Here is a 24,653-nt window from a genome sequence, read left to right as displayed (position 1 = left end):
GCTGAATGGTGGGCACCATAACACCAGAGACTGGGAGCCCCAGTCAGTAGAAAAACCCACAGGGAAGGAAGGAAATAGGGCTGGTCACAGGTCACCCAGTCTTTCCCTGGAAATGTTTTCTGAGAATGGCAGGTGTGCGCCCCCAGATCTGAACTGGGCTGCAGCCACGAGCACAGAGTCTGGCTGAACGCCCAGCTCTGTGTCACAGACAGAGCTGTGAGACTCAGCAACAGAGACTGGGAGTCCCTGTTGGAGAAATCCTCACAGGGAATGAAGCAAACGGGGTCAGACTTAGACCACCCAGTATATCCCTGGAAAAAGTCCCACAGACCAGCCCAACTTACTGACCTGCTGTGCACCAGGTAGCCTGCTGCTACCAGGAGAGCAGTACTCACCTGCCACAGATTACCACTTGTGTACTGGGACAAAGAGACTCAACTTCAGACCTATAGAAGCCTAGAATCCCTGAGATCAACCCCCAGATACTGCTCCAAGGGGCAACCAGTTATCCCTCACATAACTGACCAAACCACAGGACACACAGGTTACAGCAACAGCTCACTAAATTTACAGCAAGAAACCCAGAAGCAGGGCAGCTGTCTGTAGGACTTCTCCGGGAGAGAGGAGATCCCCCTTGACTAACAAGGACCACAGTTAACAGTCAGGTCTCTACGCCTGAGGCAAACTGTGGCAACTCCTGAAAAACACTAGCCATACAAAATGTTGAGGAGATTCCTTAAGGAAAATCCATCTTCCTGCTAAGGGGATTCTCTCCACTACAGGATTCCGGGAACCACCAGAAACTAACTCCCAACAGCTAAGATATCCCAATGGGTAGAGGCCAGCATAAAAGTTCAATGAACAAAAGACAGAGCAATATGACATCTCCAGAACCCAGTTATCCAGGGGCAAGAGGCCTGGACACCCAAGTTTAATTGAAATTCAAGAAGATGACTTAACATCTATGCTCATGAAGAAGATAACAGAAGGAAAAAAAATGTGTAAAGACCTGGAGGAAGATAGACTCAAACAGATTATGGCCATGCATAAAGAAATACAGGAAGTTGCAGCCAAACAGTTTGTGGACTTTAGAGAGGAAATACTTAAATCACTGAAACAAATAAAAGGAACAGAGGATTGTTCAAACAAACAGCTGAATGAATTGAAGGAAAAACAGGAAAATACACAGTCAGATACGTGAAGGAAATCAACAAAATGGCTCAAGATCTGAAGATAGAACAGAAAACATTAAAAAAAATGGAGGAAATTATGGACAGAAAGAAATTAGGGAAGAGAATAGAAACTACAGAGGTAAGCATAACCAACAGACTACAAGAGATGGAAGAAAGAATCTCAGGTGTAGAAGATACAATGGAAGAAATCAATGTATCTGTCAAAGAAAATGTTAAATCTGAAAAATTTCTGACACACACCGTCCAAGAAATTCAAGACAACATAAAAAGACAAAACCTAAGAATAATAGGAATCTAGGAAAAAGAAGATTCCCTCCTCCAAGGCCCAGAAAATATTTTCAACAAAATCATTGAAGCAATTTGACCAACTTAAAGGAGAGGCCAATAAGAATACAAGAGGCCTACAGAACAACTAATAAATTAGACCAGAAAAAAATGTCCTCCCGCCACATAATAATCAAAACAGTTTGTATACCGAAGAAAGAAAAAATATTAAAAGCTGCAAGGGGAAAATGCCAAGTAACATATAATGGCAAACCCATCAGAATCACACCTGACTTCTCAGCTGAGACTATGAAAGCCAGAAGGGCCTGGACAGATATCATGACAGACCTAAGAGAACACAGATGTCAGCCCAGACTACTATAACCAGCAATACTCTCATAGATGGAGAAAACAAGATATTCAATGACAAATACAACTTTCAACAATACCTACACACAAATCCAGCATTACAGAAGACACTAGAAGGAAAAATACAATTCAAGAAACCTACCTATTTTCAAGAAAACACAGGAAATAATTAACCTCACTGCAGTTAAACGAAAAGCAACCAAGCACACAAACATATGACCACAGCCAACATCAAAATCACAGGATCTAACAGCCACTGGTCATTAATTTCTCTCAACATCAATGGACTCAATTCTCCAATAATAAGACACAGACTAACAGAATGGATGCACTAACAAGACTCAGCAACCTGTTGCATACAAGAAAGATACCTAAGTCACAAAGATAGACATTACCTGAGGGTAAAGGGCTGGAAGACTGCTTTCCAAGTAAATGGACCCAAGAAGCAAGCAGGAATAGCCATTCTAATATCTGATAAAATATACTTTCTTCCAAAATTAATCAAAAGAGATGGAGAAGGACACTTCATACTCATCAAGGGAAAATTCCACCAGGAAGACATCACAATCCTGAATATCTATGCCCCTAATACAAGGGCACCCACATTTGTAAAAGATACATTGATAAAACTTAAACCACACATAGATCTCCACACATTAATAGTGGGAGACTTCAACACCCCACTCTCAACAAAGGACAGGTCAAGAAAACAGAAATTAAACAAAGAAACAATGTCTCTAACAGAGGTCATGAATCAAATGGACCTAACAGACACTTACAGAACCTTAAACCCAAACACAAAATATTTACCTTCTTCTCAGCACCTCATGGAACATTCTCCAAAATAGACCATATAGTTGGTCACAAAGCAAGCCTCAACAGATACAAGAAGATTGAAATAATCCCTTGTATCCTGTCTGATCACCATGGAATAAAGCTGGACATCAACAACAACAGAAATAGCAAAAAGCCTACATACACATGGAAACTGAACAACTTGATACTCAATGACAGCTGGGTCAGGGAAGAAACAAAGAAAGAAATTAAAGTCTTCCTAGAATTCAATGAAAATGAAGGCACAACATATCCACACTTATGCGACACAATGAAAGGAGTGCTGAGAGGAAATTCGTAGGACTAAGTGCCTTCAAGAAGAAATTCAAGACAACTCATTCAAAGAACTTAATGTCTCACCTACAAATCATAGAAAAAGAAGAAGTAGACACACCAAAAAGGAGTAGACGGCTGGAAATAATCAAACTCAGGGCTGAAATCAATCAATTAGAAACAAATAAAACAATTCAAAGAATCAATGAAACCAAGAGCAGGTTGTTTGTGAAAATCAACCAGATCGACAAACCCTTAGCCAAGCTAACTAAAAGACAGAGAGACACCATCCAAATCATTAAAATCAGAAATGAAAAGGAGGACATAACTATAGACACTGTGGAAATCCAAACAATCATTAGGGCTTATATACTTCAAAAGTGTATATGCCACAAAATTTGAAAATCTAAATGCAATGGATACTTTTCTTGATCAATTCCAACTACCAAAGCTTAATTAAGACCAGGTAAATCAATAAATTAGTCCCATATATACCAAGGATATAGAAGCTGTCATTGAGAGTTTCTCATCCAAAAAAAGCCCAGGACCAGATGGTTTCAGCGCAGAATTCTACCAGACCTTCAAAGAAGAGTTAACTCCAGTTCTCTTCAAACTGTTCCACAAAATAGAAACAGAAAGAACACTACCCAACTCATTCTATGAAGCCACAGTCACCTTGGTACCTAAACCTCACAAAGACCAAAAAAAAGAGAGAATTTCAGGCCAATCTCCATTATGAACATTGATGCAAAAATACTCAACAAGATACTTGCAAACTGAATACAAGAACACATCAAAGATATCATCCACTATGACCAAGTAGGCTTCATCCCAGGTATGCAGGGGTGGTCCAATATATGGAAATCCATCAATGTGATCCACCAAAATAAGAAACTGAAAGAAAAAAAAACCACATATAACCTCCTTAGATGCTTAAAAATCATTTGACAAAATTCAACATCCATTCATATTTAAAGTATTGGAGAGAATCAGAGATACAAGGCACATATCTAAACCTAGTAAAGGCAATATACAGCAAGCCTAGAGCCAACATCAAGCTAAACAGAGAGAAACTTAAAGCAATCCCAATGAAATCAGGGACAAGGCAAGGCTGCCCACTCTCTCCATATCTCTTTAACATAGTTTTGGAAGTCCTTGACAGAGCAATAAGACAGTTGAAGGAGATCAAGGGAATACAAATTGGAAAAGAAGAAGTCAAAGTATCACTATTTGCAGATGATATGATAGTATACCTGAGTGACCCCCGAAATTCTACCAGGGAACTCCTATAGCTGATAAACACCTTCAGCAAAGTGGCCATATACAAAATTAACTCAAAAAAATCAGTAGCCCTCATGTATACAAAAGACAAAAGGGCTGAGAAAGAAATTATGGAAACAACACCCTTCACTATAGCCACAAATGACATAAAGTACCTTGGTGTAACCCTAACCAAGCATGTCAAATATCTGTATGAAAAAAATTTCATGTCTCTGAAGAAAGAATTAGAAGAAGACATCAGAAAATGGAAAGATCTCCCATGCTCATGGCTTGGCAGGATTAACATAGGAAAAATGGTCATCTTACCAAAAGCCATCTACAGATTCAATGCAATTCCCATCAAATTACCAACACAATTCTTTACAGACCTTGAAAGAAAAATTCTCAACTTCATATGGAATAACAAGGAACCCAGAATTGCTAAAACAATCCTCTACAATAAAAGATCTTCTGGAGGTATCTCCATCCCTGATCTCAAGCTGTACTATAGAGCAACAGTCAGAAAAACTGCATGGTACTGGCATAGAAACACAATGGTGGATAAAGGGAACAAAACTGAAGACTCAGAAATAATCCCAGACACTTATGGACAACTGATCTTTGACAAAGATGACAAAACCATACAATGGAAAAAATATAGCATCTTCAACAAATGGTGCTGGTCTAAGTGGATGTTTTCATGTAGAAAAATGCAAATAGATTTATACTTGTCACCCAGCACAAAATTAAAGTCCAAGTGAATCAAAAACCTCAACATGAAATGAGACACATTAAATGGGTTAGAAGAAAAAGTGTGGAAGACCCTAGAACTCATTAACAGAGGAGACAATTTCCTGAACAGAACACCAACAACATGGGCTCTAAGAGCAACAATCAATAAATGGGACCTCATGAAACTGAAAGGCTTCTGTAAAGCAAAGGACACTGTCATCAAAACAAAATGACTGCCTACAGATTGGGAAAGAATCTTCACCAACTCTTTACCTGACAGATGGCTAATATCCAGTATATATAAAGAACTAAAAAAGCTGAAAAGCAACAAACCAATTAATCCAATTAAAGAATGGGGAACAGAGCTAAACAGAATTCTCTGTAGAGGAATATTGAATGGCAGAGAAACTCTTATAGAAATGCTCAACCTCATTACCCATCAGGAGAATGCAAATCAAAATGACCCTGAGATTTCAAATTACATCTATCAGAATGGCCATGATTAAAAACTCAAGTGAAAACACATTCTGGAGGGATTCAGAAGAAAGGCAAACCTCCTCCACTGCTGGTGGGAATGTAGACTTGTCCATCTGGTGCTTTATCAGACAAACAGAAATAGCGCTTCCTCAGATCCAGCCATAGCACTCCTAGGCATATATCCAAAAGAGAATCAAGTACACAATAAGAACATATGCTCAATCATGTTTTTAGCACCTTTATTTGTAACAGCCAGAAGCTGGAAACAACCCACATGTCCCTCAACTGAAGAATGGATACCGAAATTGTGGTACATCTACACAATGGAATATTACTCAGCAATAAGGAAATATGAAAAAATAAGGAAATTATGAAATTTGCAGTTAAATGGTGGGAACTGGAAAGGATCATCCTGAATTATCTGTCCCAGAAGCAGAAAGACACACAGGGTATATACTCATTTATATTGACATATAACATAGGATAAACCTACTAAAATCTGTACATATAAAGAAGCTAATCAGGAGGGAGGATTCTGACTAAAATGCTCAATCCCCATCCTAAAAGGCAAAGAGGATGGACATCAGAAGAAGAAGAAAACAGGAAACAAGTTAGGAGTTTGCTACAGAGGGCCTATGAAAGGCTCTGCCCTGCAGACTATCAAAGCAGATACTAAGACTTATGGCTAACTGTTGGGCAGAGAGCATGGAATCTTATGAAAGAAGTGGAAAATAGTAAGATCTGGAGAGGTCAGGAGGTCCACAAGGAGAGCAACAGAACCAGATAATTTGAACAGAGGTGTCTTTCCAGATACTCATACTCCAACCAAGTACCATGCAAGGAGATAAACTAGAACAACTGCACAGATGTAGCCCATGGCAGTTCAGTGTCCAAGTGGGTTCCACAGTAATCATTAGAGGAACTGTCTCTGACATGAACTGATTTGCCTGCTCTTTGATTACCTTCTCCTGAGCGGGGAGTAGCCTTACCAGGCCAGAGAAGATGACAATGCAGCCACTCCTGATGAGATCTGATAGACTAAGATCAGAAGGAAGGAGAGGGGGACCTCCCCTATCAGTGGATTTGAGGTGGTGCATGCATGAAGAAGGGGGAGAGAAGGTGGAATTAGGAGGGGAGGAGGGTGGGGTACATGGGGGGGATACAAAGTGAATAAAGTGTAATTAATAAAAGTTTAAAAAAAAGAGTGTGTACTAAGAGTGTGTCTGTATTTCAGCCAGATCGCACAGAACTAGGTCTTCGCATGTGATCTCCTGCCAGAGTAGCCAGGTTTCTAGATTAAAATTCCCCTTCAGCTGGGTGACTTTTATGTGTGATTTATACTGAGTTTCACAGTTTAACTTCATAATATACACCACCTAGAAAGTCATAATGAAGAGTTTAAGTTAGCCTGGGTATAGTTAGCCTGAGAATAACTCCATTTTAAAATAAAGAGCCATCTTGACTGGGAGCTGAATGCAGGTACCAAGAAATATCACAAAATGTGCACCTGGCAGAAAACAAAGTTAACTCTCCCAGCACCATCTCTAGGAAATATCATAGAATAAATACTTCATAGAAATTAGAGACAATCTCCCTGGCAATAATCAAGGGAAATCGGTTGATAATCTGGTGGGAAATTCTTCCCAATGTTTCAGATATAGATTAAAAGAATAGCCATTGTGATCATATGTCTTAGACAATTGTTCCTCAGAGAGGCATATACCTTAGGTAATTGTGATTCAGAAAAGGTCACCTCACCCATCTAACTTTTACCTAATCCTGTAACATCAAGGCATATGCCCCCCGTTTGCTGTCATAGAAACATGTGCTTCCCTGTTTGCTGTCATGAAAACTCCCTGATCACAGACTTTCCCTAAAAAACCTTGCTCACTCAGGGCTCCAGGTCCCACTTCTCTACTGGTGCATCAGTGAGACTCGGTCTTGAGTTTGATTGCTCTCATAATAAAGCTCTCTTGCTATTGTATTGAGTTGTCTCCTGGGGGCTCTGAGGATCTCCTGAACCTGGCCTTACATTTGGGGTCTGGTCCAGGGTGCCTCAGGACCTCTAGGACTCCTGACCCAGAGAACTTAATCCCATGGGTAAATGTCTTTTGTGTTGTCTGCCTGCTTTAAGTGTTTGTTTCTGTTCATTGATCTGAAAAGCCTCGATGTGTTGTAGAGGTGTCCAAAAGTGGACAAGAGAGACCTGTTGAGGTCCAGGGCTGCAGGGGTCAAAAAGACATTTTTGGCCTTGTAAGTTTTTGCCTCCCTGGAAATCTTGGGATAGGGAAACCAGAGTGAGGATTGGTTTTCATAGAGTTTCTGGGACTTCTGTGGCAGAGAAGTACAGGAAATGCCAGGTTTTTGGTTTTACTTTGTTTCCGTGTTGGATTAATTTTCTTTTTCTTGGTGTTGTGGCAGGAGTTACTTTTGTATTTTTGTGATTAATTGCTTGTGGTCTTGCAGTTGCCTTTGAAGCCATATCTCTTCTTGCTTTAGTGATTTTAGATATTAGCCCAGGTATAGGTTGTGTGTTGTTGCCTTTAGTTTGTTTTTTGTCTGGGATGGCTGGTTCTTTTTTGTGTACATGTGATTTACTATTTTTTGAAATTGCTCTCCTTACTTCTTTTGCGTTATCCTGAATTTTCTTGATGAAAAGACTGGCTGATGATATGGGACAGAATACTTCCAAACCCCTTGACTTGGTTCTGACACATTTTGGAGAAGTTAAGAATAGAATTCACGGTCTTTCAGTTGATGTGAGGAGAGGAAAAATGATGACTTTTTGCAGCTCAGAATGGACCACCTTTAATGTGGGCTGGCCACGAGAAGGAACTTTCCACCTTCCCACCATCCTTGCAGTGGAAAATGGTGTTTTTCAGCAAAAATGTGGGCACCCAGACCAATTGCCATATATTGTAGTCTGGAAAGACCTAATGATTCATCCACCTCCATGGATTAAGCCCTTTCTGACCCCCACTAACAATCCTCCTTCCACAGACTAAACAAAACCAGAGGCCACCGCCTTGGCACCCTCACACCCCCTTTACTCTCTTTTTCAGGATGAGACTCCCATGGAAATACTTTTTCCAACCCCTCCTCCTCCCACTCCTCAGCGAGCTCCAGCCCTTTATCCAGGTTCTGGCTCAGCACCAAAAACCCAGAGCCCCTTGGCAGCCTCTCCCTCGGGGAACCAGATGACTGGAGAACTCAGAATCCAAGTTCTCTGACAATTCTAGGGATTTGATTGATCTCATTGAAACTGTTCTTTTCACCCACCAGCCCACCTGGGATGATTTCAGCAGCTTTTTAAAGTTTTGTCTGCCATAGAGGAGTGCGGACATATTATATCAGAAATGCACAAAAATGTCCCAGACACTACAGGAGTCGAAACCACAGATGAAGGCCATACTGATGATTACTTTCCCTACAAGAGGCTCTTAAAGTGTCCACAGCAGCTTCTAAGGTAAGAAAGTTGCAAGCCTCCATGGTCATAAAATAGTGTTCAACAGGGAGCAAGATGTTCCTCCCTTGAAATTAAAGCTAAAGGGAGTAAAAATTAGTTTTATAGTTTTGTCTGTTTGTTTTAAATATATAAGTTTACTATGTTCTATATATATTTTGATGTCTGATTATTGATTATTAAATATATTAAGACTTTATATAATTTTGGTCCTGTATTAAAAACCAGGTTTATAATAATAATAATGTTTAAAACTACATTTATATAAAATATTAAAACTGCACCTCCATGTGTTTGATTACAAGAACTTTTCTTACTGGCAGCCAACATCAAAATAATATACTTGGTATTGATTTTAAAAGTACTGAATTGTTTGCATTGATAAAATCTGGTTTTGACTTTTAAAATTATGATTATATTTTGTGACTTCATTTCTAAAAGGGTACCTGATTTTGATATTGCAAAAACGAGTTTTAAAAAGTTATGTTTCAGGTTATGAAATATTTTAAAGTTTATCAGGTATTTTAGACAATGACAGTGGGCATTCTAACAGAGAACTTGAAACAATTTCTCAGTCCTTTGGGGGAAGACAAAAGACTTTGGCATTTATTTTGTTAGTTTTACCAAGTGAAACCAAGCCATATGATTTGAACCAATTAAGAAAATTGTAGGGGTGGCCAAGATGGCGGCACTGGGAGGACTCTCATTCTGAACAGCAGCACAGCAGGATCGGCACAGTGACCAGCAAGCAGAACTCGCAGCCATAAAACACACGTGATTGTGTTCCTCGGATGAGAGGATACCCCACGGTGGGGGGGTTCAATCAGCTTTAACTCACCTGGGTAAACCACAGAAGAGACCCTGGTCCTGCCAGGTGCTTGGTCGCCAGCCCAGAGCAAAACTCAAGCATGATCTGGTCACTGTTCCAGACTGAACTGTGGGCCCACACATCACAGACTGAATTTTCCAGTTGAGAGATAACCCCACGGAGCAGGAAACAATTGGGACCGACCTTAGGTCACCCAGACATTCCCTGGAAAAGACTCAGGTTCCACGGGCTCCCCTGGAGCCAGCCAGAGCCAGAGCCAGGGACCCAGGCGCCTGCATAGAGCCCTGCCTGCGCACCTGATTCGCTGCCTCAGATAGAACTGTGGGCCCCAGGGCACCAGAGACTCAATTTCACCATTGGGTGCAAATCCACAGGGAGGGAAATGGCTGGACTGATCTCAGAGCACTCAGCTGATACCACGACCCTGAAAAGGTCTTGGGAAAATTACCCACTTTAGGTAGACGCCCAGGCTCCCAAAGGCCAGAAAAGCAGAGCCACGGGTGGGCATCTGTGCTGGTGGGTTCTACTCGCCGCCACCCCAGACAGAATGGCAGTCCCCAAAGCAAAGCCTGGGTGTCCCTGGCAGGAGGAAATCCCCAGCCAGGGGGATCATCAGGTCTAACGCTCAGGACACCCAGCACCAAAAGACTTTCTGGATTCACGCAGGCTCTAGGCTCTAGCTTTCTACTGCAGGCAGGAGTGCTGTGCTCAGCCACCATTATTGAGTACCCCTAGGGCACTGGGGCACACAGATGCATCCTCAGACCTACAAAAGCCAGAGAGCCATTACAGCAGCCCTCAGATACTGTGCCAAGGATCAACCAGTTACCCCTAGCTAGACTGACAAAAGTGTGGGAAACCGTGGTCCTTCAAAAGGGCTGCACCCACAGTGTCCAGACCAGAGCAGTGCCTGCAGCCGACATCCCAGACAGGGACACACAGCTTCTGGTCCAGACTGAGGCACCCAGCCTCCAGACCAAAGCGGCGCCCCCAGGTGCCAACTCAACCCAGGTGCACATTCTCCAGGCCCAGAGTGGAGCACTCAGCCTCTGGCCCAGAGACTTGCTGGGCGCCCCTCTTACTTTCCCAGACAGAACTGTGTGCCCCAGGATAACAGACTGAGTTTCCCTGTTGGGAGAAAACCCCACAGCTAGGGAATCAGCAGGTTCTTCAAGAGGACTGTACCTGGAAAACTGTAACAATAGCAGCAGCTCACTAAATTTATAACGGGAAACCCAGCAGTGGGGCAGCTGTCTTGAGCACTTATATGGGTAAGAGGAGAGCCCCCCTGCCCAACAAAGACCTCAGCTACTACTCAGGGCTATACACCTGAAGTGAGCAGTGGCAATTCCTGAGAAACACTGGCCATACAGTGACCATAACCAAAAAGTAGAGGAGGACTCCTTCAGGAAAATCATCTTCATGCCAAGGGGATTCTCCCTACATCAGGACTCCAGGAAGCACAGAAACTAACAGCCAACACCTAGTACAGCCCAATGGGTAGAGGTCAGCGTAAAAGCTCAACCAACAAAAGACAGAGCAATACGGCATCTCCAGAACCCAGCCATCCAGGGGCGAGCAGCCCTGGACAACCCAGCATAATAGAAAATCAAGAAGATGACCTTACATCTATGCTGATGAAGAGGATAATAGAGGAAACAAATAAAATACGAAAAGAATTATAGGAAGATAAAACCAAAAAGATCATGGCTATCCATAAAGAAAGGGAGGAAGTTAAAGACAAGCAGATTATGGCCATCCATGAAGAAATATGGGAAGATGCAGCCAAACAGTTTGCAGCCTTCAGAGAAGAAATAATTAAATCACTGAAAGAAGTAAAAGAAACAGAGTTGAAGGAACTAAAAGAAAAAGAGGAAAATACAATCAGACAGGTGAAGGAAGTAAACAAAACAAATCAAGACCTGAAGATAGAACTGGAAATATTAAAGAAAACACAAATGGAGGAAATAATGGAGAGGAAGAATTTAGGGAAGAAGACAGGAACTACAGAGAAAAGCATAAACAACAGACTACAAGAGATGGAAGAAAGAATCTCAGGTGTAGAAGATAAAATGGAACAAATCGATGTATCTGTCAAAGAAAATGTTAAATCCAAAAAATTCTTGACACAGACCGTCCAAGAAATCAAAGATAATATGAAAAGACAAAACCTAAGCATAATAGGAATAGAGGAAAAAGAAGACTGCCTTCTCCAATGACCAGAAAATATTTTCAACAAAATCATGGAAGAAAATTTCCCCAAGTTAAAGGAGAAGCCAATAAGAATACATGAGGCCTATAGAACATCCAACAAATTTGACCAGAAAAGAAAATCCTTCCGCAAGGGAAGGATTGCAAGGGAAAAAAATAAAGAGTTTAAGTTAGCCTGGATATACTTAGCCTGAGTATAACTCCATTTTTGAAATAAAGAGCCATCTTAACCTGAAGCTGAATTCAGGTACCTGGAAAAATCACAAAATGTGCACCTGGTAGAAAACAAAGTTAACTCTCCTAGCAACAGCTTTCAGGAAATATCACAGAATAAATACTTCATAGAAAATAGAGACAATCTCCCTGGCAATAATCAATGAGAATTGGTTGAGAATCAGGTGGGAAAATTCTCCCCATGTTTCAGATATAGATTAAAAGAATAGCCATTGTGATCATAAGTCTTAGGCAATTGTGCCTAAGAGAAGCATATGCCTTAGGCAATTGTGAATCAGAGGTCACCTCAGCCCTCTAACTTTTACCTAATTCTGTAATGTCAAGGCATATGCCCCCCATTTGCTGTCATAGAAATATGTGCCCCCCCGTTTGTTCTCATGGAAACCCCCTGATCACAGACTTTCCCTTTAAAAACCCTGCTCACTCAGGGCTCAAGGTCCCACTTCTCTACTGCTGCATCAGTGAGACTTGCTTCCGGAGTTTGAGTGTTCTCTTAATAAAGCTCTCTTGCTATTGCATTGTTTTGTCTCTGAGGTTCCCATGAACTTGGCATTACAATAGCACTGGAGCTGAGAGGAGGCTGAGAGCTTTTTAAAATTAAATTCTGTTGCTTTTGGGGAAGGTTATAATATAGCCCAGGCTGGCCTTACTTCACTGTAGCCAAGGCTGGCAGGCCTGAAGATTGCTCAAAGGCTGAACACAGGCTGGGATGCAACCTGGATCTCAAAGGTGTGAGGGGCCACCTGGGAATGAGAAACAACTGTGATTATTTGAATTGAAGCCATGCTCAGAGAGCTCTTGAAGGGCGGGGTGAACTGTTCTGAGAAGCAACCAGCTGTAAACTATCTACAACCCTCTGTAAACTATAGAGCAGAGTGATCTGATTTTCAGGTATAAAAACCCTGTGCTATGCATGTTCAGGGTCGTCTCCTGTCTTTGGAGGGGCGACCCTATCTCAATAGCAATAAAACCTCTTCCTTTGGCATCGAGCTGTGGTCTGTGAGAGTTCCTGGGAAGGGTGCCATCCTGAACTCCTGAGCAGTGACACTCCAGGTCTTACAGATGAACTCCTCTGCTTGCTCTGAGGACCTGAGATTAACATGAGGACTATGGGGATTGGGAAAGGAGGAGGGAGGGACCCACATGGGGGGGATACAAATTAAATAAAGTATAATGAAGAAAGAAGTTTTAAAAAGATGAGGACTATGAGAAAACCCTCATTATTCAAGAAAATCTATCATGTTTTAAAACTTGAAAAATCATATTTTTACTTTTTTTCATTTTTAAAATTGTATTTTACTTTAGTAGTTTTATTTATTTTTATTTTGTGTGCATGAATGCATTCCTGGTGCCTGCAGGACCAGAAACCATGAGATCCTCTTGAACTGGAGTTACTAACAGTAGTGAGCCTTCATCTAGAGGCTGGGAATTGAACTTTGGTCCTCTGCAAGGACAGCCAGTGTTCTTAACTCCTGAACCATCTCTCCATCCCCATTGTTCACTTTATTATTTCAGGGAAAATATACTTCACTGCTTGGTTAAGGTAACTGAACACATCTTTATTATGGTAAAACACACACAACACAAGAATTTCCCATCTTCAGCATACTGCTTGGCGTTGATTACATTTTTACAGTCTGCCTCCACCCAGCAAGTCGCCCATGGCCTTCCCTCCTGAGCTGAGGATGAGAGTCTGCTTTTGTTTCCACTCCTAGAAAGTTTCCAAGCTCTTCATGCTCCCAGTAGTCCACACAGAATTCGTTCTGACTAGACTCTCATTGCAGTCAGTACAGTGGCTTCATGCCAATCTGTGTGGGACCATGTGCAGAATCTCCTTCTCTTTTAAAGCTGGAGTAACACTCCAGTGCAGAGAAGCTGAACTCTGTTTATCCATCATCAGGACTGCGTTTTATACATAGATTCTATGTCTGTCTTTGTCTCTGTCTCTCTGTGTCTCTGTCTCTCACTCTGAGTGTGTGTGTGTGTGTGTATGCTAAGTGATTTGAACATTTCTGGATACTTGATAATTATAATAATAACTATTTATAAACCTCGTTTGGCAAAACAGAGATAGCTGAGGGATTTGAATAAATGAAGACTATCATAAGCTGTCATGTATTATAAATTGCTGTGGATAATCCAGACCCTAACAAGACAGTCACTTTATGTCTCCCCAAAAGACACACTGGGAAGTACAAAAGACTCATGTATCTGGCATGTGGTTTGTCTTTTATGTGTAGCATCCACAAATCTCATAAGAAATAGGTTTAACAACAACAAAAAGACAACTCTGTAATTTCATTTAACCTGAAGCTCATGTAAACTACATTACAATTCATAGCTCTAATGGCAGAATACTGGCTTATCTTAAGGAATCTTACCTATACCTGAGTAATATGATGTTTAACATCCTTCCATACAATGGATCTAAAAATGTTACTTATGTGCTTTTCAGTACTGAGAACCAAAAATGGGCTGACTGTGGCATAGCCATGGACTGTGAGAATATGGACACAAAACAAAATCAGATCATCATCTATACTTCTTAGGTAGGAGATGACGCTGTCCAAGGTGTACATCACCATAAAGAAACTCATGAGGCACAGGATGGTCCGTGTGGCTCTTTGTTCTGCAGATGGTCTGAGGGAAAGGCTGGCACTGTGGAGAAGCTGGGACTGGTTCTTATGTCTGCATAGGAAAATCACCATGTACCCACTGGAGAGGGTCATAAGACCTACAAAGATGACATCCCTGGAGGTCAACAATATAAAAAATGTGTGATGGACAGAGTAGCTCATGGGCACAATACAGCAAGATTGACTGAGGTATGTAAAACCAGATGAAGTCAGATTAGGCGTTGCAGTTATGTATGTTATAAGGGGACTGCTAATGGATGAATAAAAGATACTCAGGAAAAGAAGGCAACCTAGCATGTGGTGTGGAGATTTACATTTGAATTTTGCTAGACGGGAACTTCTGGGACTGAGGGTGATGGCCTGGAGGATGCTGAGCAGGCTAGTGGCACAAAGAGAGAGGCTCCTAAAAGACCTGTACAAGAACATAACAAATTTGCATGTGGAGTCACTCCATCTCTTCCCTGGCATAAAAATGTCTGAAGCTACTAAACTCACGACTAGCAGCATCAGTATGTGGATTAGGGCCAAGAGACTGATGGGCAGATCAGTGAGTCTGGGCCTCTGCCCACGAATAAACATGAGGATGTGGAAGAGAAGAAGGAAGCTGTTGCCTGAGAGCCCAATCCCAGCTCCAGCATAAATGGTGTTTCTTACCTTGGTGTTACCTGACAGTTTGTTGATTTTGTTCATTTTAAGGCTGAAAGAAGCAGGTAGCAATTGTGAGGGGAGAACAGCAAGAAGATTCCTTATCACCAGTCTAGCCTTGATCATCAGCTGCAGACAATGGCAGCTCCACTCTCCTTAGAAAGATGTTTATTTCACAGCTCTGCCTTATACCCCTTAAGATTGCCTTCATCTCAAAGTGCCCAGAAGGGATGCCCACTCTCTCCATTGTTCTGACACTTATATGCCCCATCCAGATAGAAGCTTTCTCCCACATTACAATTGTCATGTGTCAAGAAAATATTTCTTTTCCTACTGTTTCCTATTTGAGGTTTCCTGAGGCAAAAGCAATGTCTTACTTGTCTTTCATCTGCATCATGTTGATTGCCAGACACAGAGCAGCTCTGCAGGTTTTGGTGAAGTTCAATGAGGATTGCAAGAAAGTAGAAATAAGATCCTCAGATGAAGCTGTGCCCTTGTCTTAAACAGGCCCAGAGTCATTTTATTCCAGTCTCTTTCTTCTGCTCATTTACGTCAGACTTTGTGCTCGTCATGTGGATCTGCAGGGAGCCTTAGGAGTGGAAACTCTGAATCCAGACTTCTTTACATAATACTCACTCCTGCCATATCCTGTGTGTGACGCTGAGCAGTCTGGGGCTGAGCTACAGCGTTAGAACATATGACATCTGTGTGCCTGTGTCAGGGAGATTTGTAAGGAGATGAAGTCTACATACCAAACATGGTGTTCCCTGCACAGGGCGAACTCTTTGGAAGTGTAGGCTGCTGGCTTTATTCTCATGAAGGTTCCTTATGTTTGTGACTTGGGATAGTTAATACAGTTTTAAAAACATCTGTTTGGTTTCTCCCAGCCCCAAACAGAGAAGAGTATGTATGAACACAATAGACTACCCAAGCAATCCTTTCCAAAGCATCCTGGTAGCATTTTAGGCCTTCTTTGTGAATCTCACATTGTAACTGCATCTGAAATATGTTTTGATGTCACAGCAGAACAAAATCCTACATGAGAAGTGATCAGTTATCAGAAGCTGCCAGGAATGTGGTCTAAGTTTTGTCTCTTTCCACATTTGAAAGCAAACAATTATTAAGAATTATAATTACAATAGATTGAGGGCCATTCCCATTGTGAGGTTTTAATGAAAGAAGAATTATCCAACTCATCCTAAATGATGGGCTGCACAGGTGTGTAGGATTTCATACCTCCTTGAGGAAGCAGTGATGCTTCTCAGACTCAGGTGACCAAAGCCTCAGATATACATCAGAAGATTTGATGAAGGGTCTTCTTGAAAGTTCTTTCTCATGCAATGCAAGTATTTAGTTTAATTCAAGTATCATAATCCTAAATTATGCAATAATATAAAAATGAAGTCAAATAGTAAAGAAATAATTATCATTTGAATATCAAGGGTATAAGATGGTTTCATTTTATATGTAATGTGAGATATGAGGGGAAAGTAAAAGTGCCTGAGTTACAAAACCCGATGCACCAGCTAAGTAAATGCTCAGAGCAGGAGAAATGAGGGAGCCTCAGTGTTCAGAAGTGCTGCCCTCCAGTCATGATGAGTTACATTCTAGAAGGGAAGAACCAATTCCAAAGAGTGGTCCTCTGACCCCGAGATGTGTCCTGTGACATACACATCCTACCCCATTCCAAAAAATACATAAGATGAAAAGTAACTTTAAAAAATGAGAGCTAAGGTGGATGGCCAGTTAAAGACTGTAAACATAGGTGCTGGGTGTGGAGAGAACCTGCTGCTTTGACAGAGGCCCCAGGTACAGTTCTCACCTCTCCCATGGCAGCTCAAAACCATCTGCAACTCTAGGTTCAGGGGTTCCAAAAACTCCTGAGGTCCTCAGGCAGCAGGCATGCATGCAATACAAATATATAGACACAGCAAAATCAAACAAAACAAACACCCAAAAAGTGTAACACACATAACAAAATAACCTAAAAAATTTAAATTGAGATTTTCTAAAATAGAATGGCAAAGAGTCATTAGGAAAGGTGAAACTTCTACAAGATTAATATGCTGAGTTCTATGTACCAGCAGAGCTGTAAATACATTTTACTGAGTGATTCCCATTGCATTACCATGCTCTTTATATAATAGATCCGTTTGATTACCCAATGTCAATTTCATCAGATGTCAGAAACAAAACGGAATAGGCAAGAAGAGAAGGAGAAAAAGGAGAAGCCAACTTTCAGGAGTTTTAGGAAACATCCTAAGAGGAAAACTCTTCTTGTTGCCCATGCAGAACACAGTCCCCTGTGCTCTCAAGGTTCTCACTTTTGTTCCTCTCAAGCTCTTGGGGTTTGGATCCTGGCTCTTTAGGCAACAGCAGGGGAAACTGCCATGTATCCACTGTGTATAAAATTTCTAGCATTCCAGCGCCTCCTCAAGGACGTCCTCTCAGAGGACGTGTTTTACTGTGTAGTGCACCACGAGCCAAGAGCATTTGCGTGAAATTCCTGAAACTGAGTAGGCGATGTTCTCTACTAGATAGTGATACAGTAAGGAGATTTCCTTCCAAACACACTGGAATTACTTTTAATTACTCAAAATACAGAGTGACTTACATCACAAATAGTTTTGTTTCAGGTAAGAATATAAGAAAAGTAAAAGGATTTAATGAAGATATGAAATTAAAAACATCAATTTTTATAATAGGTACACAAATTAAACCACTAAAATATTCTACATATAAGGATAATTCATGTAGTTCTTCACTGTGAGTTGCTTAATTAAAACAAAATGTAAATATGAAACAATGATGTTTCCAAAGAAAAAATTAACTAATTTTAGGAGTTGCAGGAAATATCCTAAGAGGAAAAGTATTCTTGTTGTCCGGGCAGGGCACAGTCCCCTGTGCTGAGGGGCTGTCAGAGCTCAGTGTCTCCTCTGCACATGCTGAAAACTTCCCACAGCCAGTAGCCCAGGGCTCCTCCTCCCACAGACTGCCTGGGTCCCTACCACCTTCTGATTCTGCCCTGGGTGCAGAGCACTTACCCAGATGGACATAGCACGGGAGGACTGTGCGCCTGAGGAGATCCTGCACAGCTTAGGCTGAGGGAGAATTTAATGCATCTCTACAGCCTGCAATTTTACTGCTTGTGGAAGGTGACAGGTTCCTGTAGGGGAGCATGGAAATGTGGCATCCCAGGGGGGATCTTCCCTGCCTGTTGATCTCACTCACTCTGTCCTGGATAACAGCCATCTGGGGAGGGCTGAGCACACACTTAGAGTCCCCCTGCCAGACCTGAGAAAGGGATCAGAAAGTTTATGACAGCCCTAACTTCTTGCTGTTATTTTAACTGTACGGTCTAATAATGTTTATTATTATCCTATAATTATCACGGCAGTACACCTGACCTGTATCACAATCAATAAAAGACACAGACACCTGATAGATTTTATAACAGTCCTATTTCACCCAGGACAGGCAGATATTTACCCTCTAAACTACCTTTTCCTCACAGCCCCATCCCAGGCTACCTCCCATCCATAATCCGTAATGACTTGCTCATACTTTTATTTTTAATTTTATTTTTCTTATTGGTTACATTTTATTAACTCTGTATCCCAGCTGTATCCCACTCCCTCATTCCCTCCCCAACCTCACACTCCCTCCTTGGTCTCCTCCCTGCCCCTTTCCAAGTCCACTGATAGGAAAGGACCTCCTCCCCCTTCATTTGACCCTGTTTTATCGGGTATCTTCAGGGCTGGCTGCAAAGTCCTCCTCTGTGGCCTAACAGAACTGCTCCTTCCCTGGGGGTGTGGGGAGGTCAAAGAGCCTGCTCTTGAGATCCTGTTAGAAATAGTCCTTGTTACCCTTACTTTAGAAAACTACTTGGTTACTGAGCTACCACGGGCCACATCCGAGCAGAAGTTGTAGGTTATATCCATAGATGGTCCTTGGTTGAGAGTCAGTCTCAGAAAAGACCTTATAACTGGATATATTTGGTCCTTGTAGAGCTCCTATCCTTTCCATATCATACTAACTCCCCTTCTTTCATATGATTCCCAGCACTCTGCCGAGGGTTTGGTTGTGAGTCTTAGTGTCTGCTTTGAAACACTGCTAGGTAGAGTCTTTCAGATGCCTTTTGCGGTAAACCCCTGTTATCCGTTCAATGCACATCCCATTTGTCTTTCTAAATGAGGATTGATCATCTTTGCCCGTGTCTGCTTTCTTGATTATCTTCTTTAGGTGTGTAGTTTTCTTTATGTTTATCATATCTTATAGGTCTATATAAGTGAGTATATGCCATGTTTGTCTTTCTCCTTCTGGGATACTTCACTCAGAATGATCTTTTCTAGATCCTACCATTTGCCTGCAAATTTCATGATTTCCTCCTTTTGATTGCTGAGTAGTATTCCATTGTGTAAAAATACCACAATTTCTGTATCTATTCCTCCATTGATGGACATCTGGGTTGTTTCCAGATTCTGGCTATTACAAATAAAGCTGCTACAAACATGGTTGAGCAAATGTCCTTATTGTGTACTTGAGCCTCTTTTGGATATATGCCTAGGAGTGGTACGGCTGGATTTTGAGGAAGTGCTATTCCTATTTGTCTGAGAAAACACCAGATGGATTTCTAAAGTGGTTGTACAAGGTTACATTCCCACCAGCAGTGGAGGAGGGTTTCCCTTTCTCCACAACTTTTCCAGCATGTTTTGTCACTTGAGTTTTTGATCTTGGCCATTCTCATGGGTGTAAGGTGAAATCTCAGGGTTGTTTCGATTTGCATTTCCCTAATGGCTAATGAGGTTGAGCATTTCTTTAAGTGTTTCTCTGCCAGTCGATGTTCCTCTTCCGAAAATTCTCTGTTTAGCTCCGTTCCCCATTTTTTAATTGGATTACTTGGTTTATTGCTTTTCTGCTTCTTTAGTTCTTTATATATACTGGATATTAGCCCTCTGTCAGATAAAGGGTTGGTGAAGATTCTTTCCCAATCTGTAGGCAGTCGTTTTGTTTTGATGACAGTGTCTTTTGTTTTACAGAAGCTTTTCAGTTTCATGAGGTCCCATTTATTGATTGTTGCTCTTAGAGCCTGTGCTGTTGGTGTTCTGTTCAGGAAGTTTTCTCCTGTCCCAATGAGTTCTAGGCTGTTCCCCACTTTTTTCCCAACTGATTTAGAGTATCTGGTTTTATGTTGAGGTCCTTGATCCACTTCAACTTTAGTTTTGTGCGGGGTGATAAATATGGCTCTATTTTCATTTTTCTGCACGTAGATATCCAGTTGGTCTAGCACCATTTGATGGAGATGCTGTCTTTTCTCCACTGGATGGATTTGGCTTCTTTGTCAAATGTCGAGTATTCATAGGTGTGTGGGTTTATTTCTGGGTCTTCTATGCGGTTCCATCTATCCTTTCTGTTTCTATGCCAATACCATGCAGTTTTTATTACTGTTGCCCTGTAGTACAGCTTGAGATCGGGGATGGAGATACCTCCAGATGATCTGTTGTTGTACAGGATCATTTTGGAGATTCTGGGTTTTTTGTTTCTCCATATGAAGCTGACAATCTTTTTTTCAAGGTCTGAAAAGAATTGAGTTGGTATTTTGATGGGAATTACATTGAATCTGTAGATTGCTTTTGGCAGGATGGTCATTTTCACAATGTTAATCCTACCAATCCATGAGCATGGGAGATCTTTCCATCTTCTAATATCTTCTTCGATTTTTTTCTTCAGAGACTCGAAGTTTTTCTCAAACAGGTCTTTCACTTGCTTGGTTAGAGTTATACCTAGATACTTTATGTTATTAGTGGCTATTGTGAAGGGTGTTGTTTCCCTAATTTCTTTCTCAGCCTTTTTCTCTTTGGTATACAGGAGGGCTTCTGATTTTTTTGAGTTGATTTTGTATCCTGCCACTTTGCTGAAGGTGTTTATCAGCTGAAGGATTCTCTGGTTGAATTTTTGGGGTCGCTCATGTATACTATCATATCATCTGCAAATAGTGACACTTTGACCTCTTCCTTTCGGGTTTGTATCCCCTTGATCTCCTTCAGTTGTCTTATTACTCTGGCTAGGACTTCAAGAACTATGTTGAAGAGATATGGAGACAATGGGCAGCCTTGTCTTGTCCCTGATTTCAGTGGGATTGATTTAAGTTTCTCTCCATTGAGTTTGATGTTGGCTATAGGCTTGCTGTATATTGCCTTTACTATCTTTAGGTATGTGCCTTGTATCCCTGATCTCTCCAAGACTTTAAACATGAATGGGTGTTGGACTTTGTCAAATGCTTTATCGGCATCTAAGGAGATGATCATGTGGCTTTTCTCCTTCAGTTTGTTTATGTGGTGGATTACATTGATGGATTTCCATATGTTGAACCACCCTTGCATGCCTGGGATGAATTCTACTTGGTTGTGGTGGATGATATCTTTGATGTGTTCTTGGATTCAGTTTGCAAGTATTTTATTGAGTATTTTTGCCTCAATGTTCATAAGAGAGATAAGTCTGAAGTTCCCTTTTTGTTGGATCTTTGTGTGGTTTAGATAACAAGGTGACTGTGGCTTCTTAGAATGAGTTTGGTAGTGTTCCTTCTGTTTCTATTTTGTGGACTAGTTTGAGGAGAATTGGTGTTAGCACTTCTTTGAAGGTCTTGTAGAATTCTCCGCCGAAGCCATCTGGCCCAGGGCTTTTTTTGGACAGGAAACTGTTAATGACTGCTTCAATTTCCTTGGGATATATAGGGCTATTCAGTCTTTCTACCTGATCTTGACTTAATTTTGGTAGATGGAATCTGTCGAGAAAATTATCCATTCATTTAGATTTTCAAATTTTGTGGCATATAGGCTTTTGTAGTATGACCTAATAATTGTTTGGATTTCCTCAGTGTCTGTAGTTATGTCCCCATTTTCATTTCTAATTTTGCTGATTTAGATAGTTTCTCTCTGCTTTTTAGTAAGTTTGGCTAAGGGTTTGTCTATCTTGTTGATTTTCTCAAAGAACTAGCTTCTTGTTTCATTGATTCTTTGAATAGTTTTATTTGTTTCTAATGGATTGATTTCAGCCCTGAGTTTGATTATTTCCAGCTGTCTGCTACTCTTGGGTGTATCTGCTTCTTTTTTTCCTAGTGTTTTCAGTTGGGCCATTAATTTGTTTGTATGTGATGTTACGAATTCCTTCTTGCAGGCACTTAGTGCTATAAATTTTCCTCTGAGCACTGCTTTCAATGTGTCCCATAAATTTGGGTATGTTGTGCCTTCATTTTCATTGAATTCTAGGAAGACTTTAATTTCTTTCTTTATTTCTTCCTTAACCCAGCTCTCATTGAGTAGTGAGTTGTTCAGTTTCCATGTTCGTGTCGGCTTTTTGTTGTTTCTGTTGTTGTTGATGTCCAGCTTTAGTCCATGGTGGTCAGATAGTATACAAGGGATTATTTCAATCCTTTTGTATCTGTTGAGGCTTGCTTTGTGACCCACTATATGGTCTATTTTGGAGAAGGTTCCATGTGGTGCTGAAAAGAAGGTGTACTCTTTTGAGTTTGGGTGAAAAAATCTGTAGACGTCTATTAGGTCCATTTGATTTAGGGATTCTGTGAGTGCTCTTATTTCCCTATTTGTTGTCTGTCTAGTTGATCTGTCCCTTGATGAGAGTGGGGTGTTGAAGTCTCCCACTATTAAGGTATTAGGATCAATGTATGATTTAAGCTTTAATAATGTTTCATTTACGAATGTAGGTGCTCTTGTATTTGGGGCATAGATATTCAAGATTGTGATGTCCTCTTGGTGGATTTTTTCTTTGATGAGAATATAGTGGCCCTCCTTATCTTTTTTATTAACTTTGGATGAAAGTCTATTTTATTAGATATTAGGATGGCTACTCCAGCTTGTTTTCTGGAACCATTTGCTTGAAAAACATTTTTCCAGCCCTTTACTCTGAGGTAGGGTTTATCTTTATTGCAGAGGTGTGTTTCTTGGATTCAACAGAATGTTGGATCCTGTTTCTGTAACCATTCTGTTAGCCTGTGTCTTTTTATTGGTGAGTTGAGTCCATTGATATTGATAGATAATAGTGACCAATGCATGGTAGTTCCTTTTGTAATGGAGTCGGTGATCTTACCCTGTTTCATTGGTTGTTTTCTTTTCATTTTTGTTGGGATATTATCGGTATGCCCTGTTTTCTTGGGTGAAGTTGTTTTCGTTGGATTGGAGTTTTTCTTCAAGTATCTTCTGTAGGGTTGGTTTGCTGTGTAGATATTGTATAAATTTAGTTTTGTCATGGAATATTTTGTTTTCTCCATCTATATTGATTGAAAGCTTTGAGGGTATAGTAGTCTGGGTTGACATTTGTGATCTCTTAGAGTCTCCATCATACTTGCCCAGACCCTTCTGGCTTTCATAGTTTCTGATGAGAAGTCCGGTGTGATTCTGATAGGTCTACCTTCATATGTTACTTGGCCTTTTTCCCTTGCTGCTTTTAATATCTTTTCTTTGTTCTGTAGATTTAGTGTTTTGACTATGATGTGACATGATGTGTTTCTTTTCTGGTCTAGTCTATTTGGTGTTCTGTAGGCCTCTTGTATATTTATGGACATCTCTTTTTTTAAGTTGGGAAAATTTTCTTCTATGATTTTCTTGAAAATATTTTCTGGACCTTGGAGCCTGGAGTCTTCTTTTTCATCAGTTCCTATTATTCTTAGAGTTTGTCTTTTCATAGCGTCCTTGATTTCTTGGATATTTTGTGATTGGAACTTTTCTGATTTTACTTTTTCTTTGAGAGAAGTATCAATTTCTGCAAGTGTGTCTTCAGCTCCAGAGATTCTTTCTTCCATCTCTTGTATTCTGTTGGTGATGCTTACTTTTGTGGTTCCTGATCTTTCTCCAAGTTCTCCAGCACAAGGGTTTTTTCATTTTGTGTTTTCTTTATTGATTCTAATTCTGTTTTCATGCCTTGTATCATTTTTTCATCTGTTTGAATTTGGATTCCTGTCTCTCTACGATGGTCTGTATTTCTTTGTTCATTTCCTTTATATATGCCACTAATTTTATCTCTACTTGTGCCTCTGTTTGTTTGGCTATGTTTGCCTGTGTTTCTTTAAGGATTTTGTCTATTTCTTCTTTCTTTACCTCCAATTGACTGGCCAACTCTTTGAAAGTTTCCTCCTTTTGAGCCTCAAATAATTGGGTAAGCATGGCTTTAAAGTCATTATCCTGTGCTTCTGATGAATTGGTGTATCCATCGATTTT

At 40.8% G+C, this 24,653-nt stretch overlaps 1 protein-coding gene across 1 annotated transcript; it reads right to left on the bottom strand.

Moving 5' to 3' along the window:
• Positions 1 to 14,520: 14,520 nt before the first annotated feature.
• LOC132654071 (vomeronasal type-1 receptor 54-like) lies at positions 14,521 to 15,465 on the bottom strand. Its single transcript, XM_060383346.1, has one exon. It carries the CDS (start codon positions 15,463 to 15,465, stop codon positions 14,521 to 14,523), a length of 945 nt encoding a protein of 314 aa, XP_060239329.1.
• Positions 15,466 to 24,653: the final 9,188 nt, after the last annotated feature.

Source organism: Meriones unguiculatus, chromosome 5 (genome assembly GCF_030254825.1).
Source record: "Meriones unguiculatus strain TT.TT164.6M chromosome 5, Bangor_MerUng_6.1, whole genome shotgun sequence".
Classification (NCBI taxonomy): domain Eukaryota; kingdom Metazoa; phylum Chordata; class Mammalia; order Rodentia; family Muridae; genus Meriones; species Meriones unguiculatus.
Note: the sequence above shows the minus strand (reverse complement) of the source record. Positions and strands in the feature narration are given on the sequence as shown.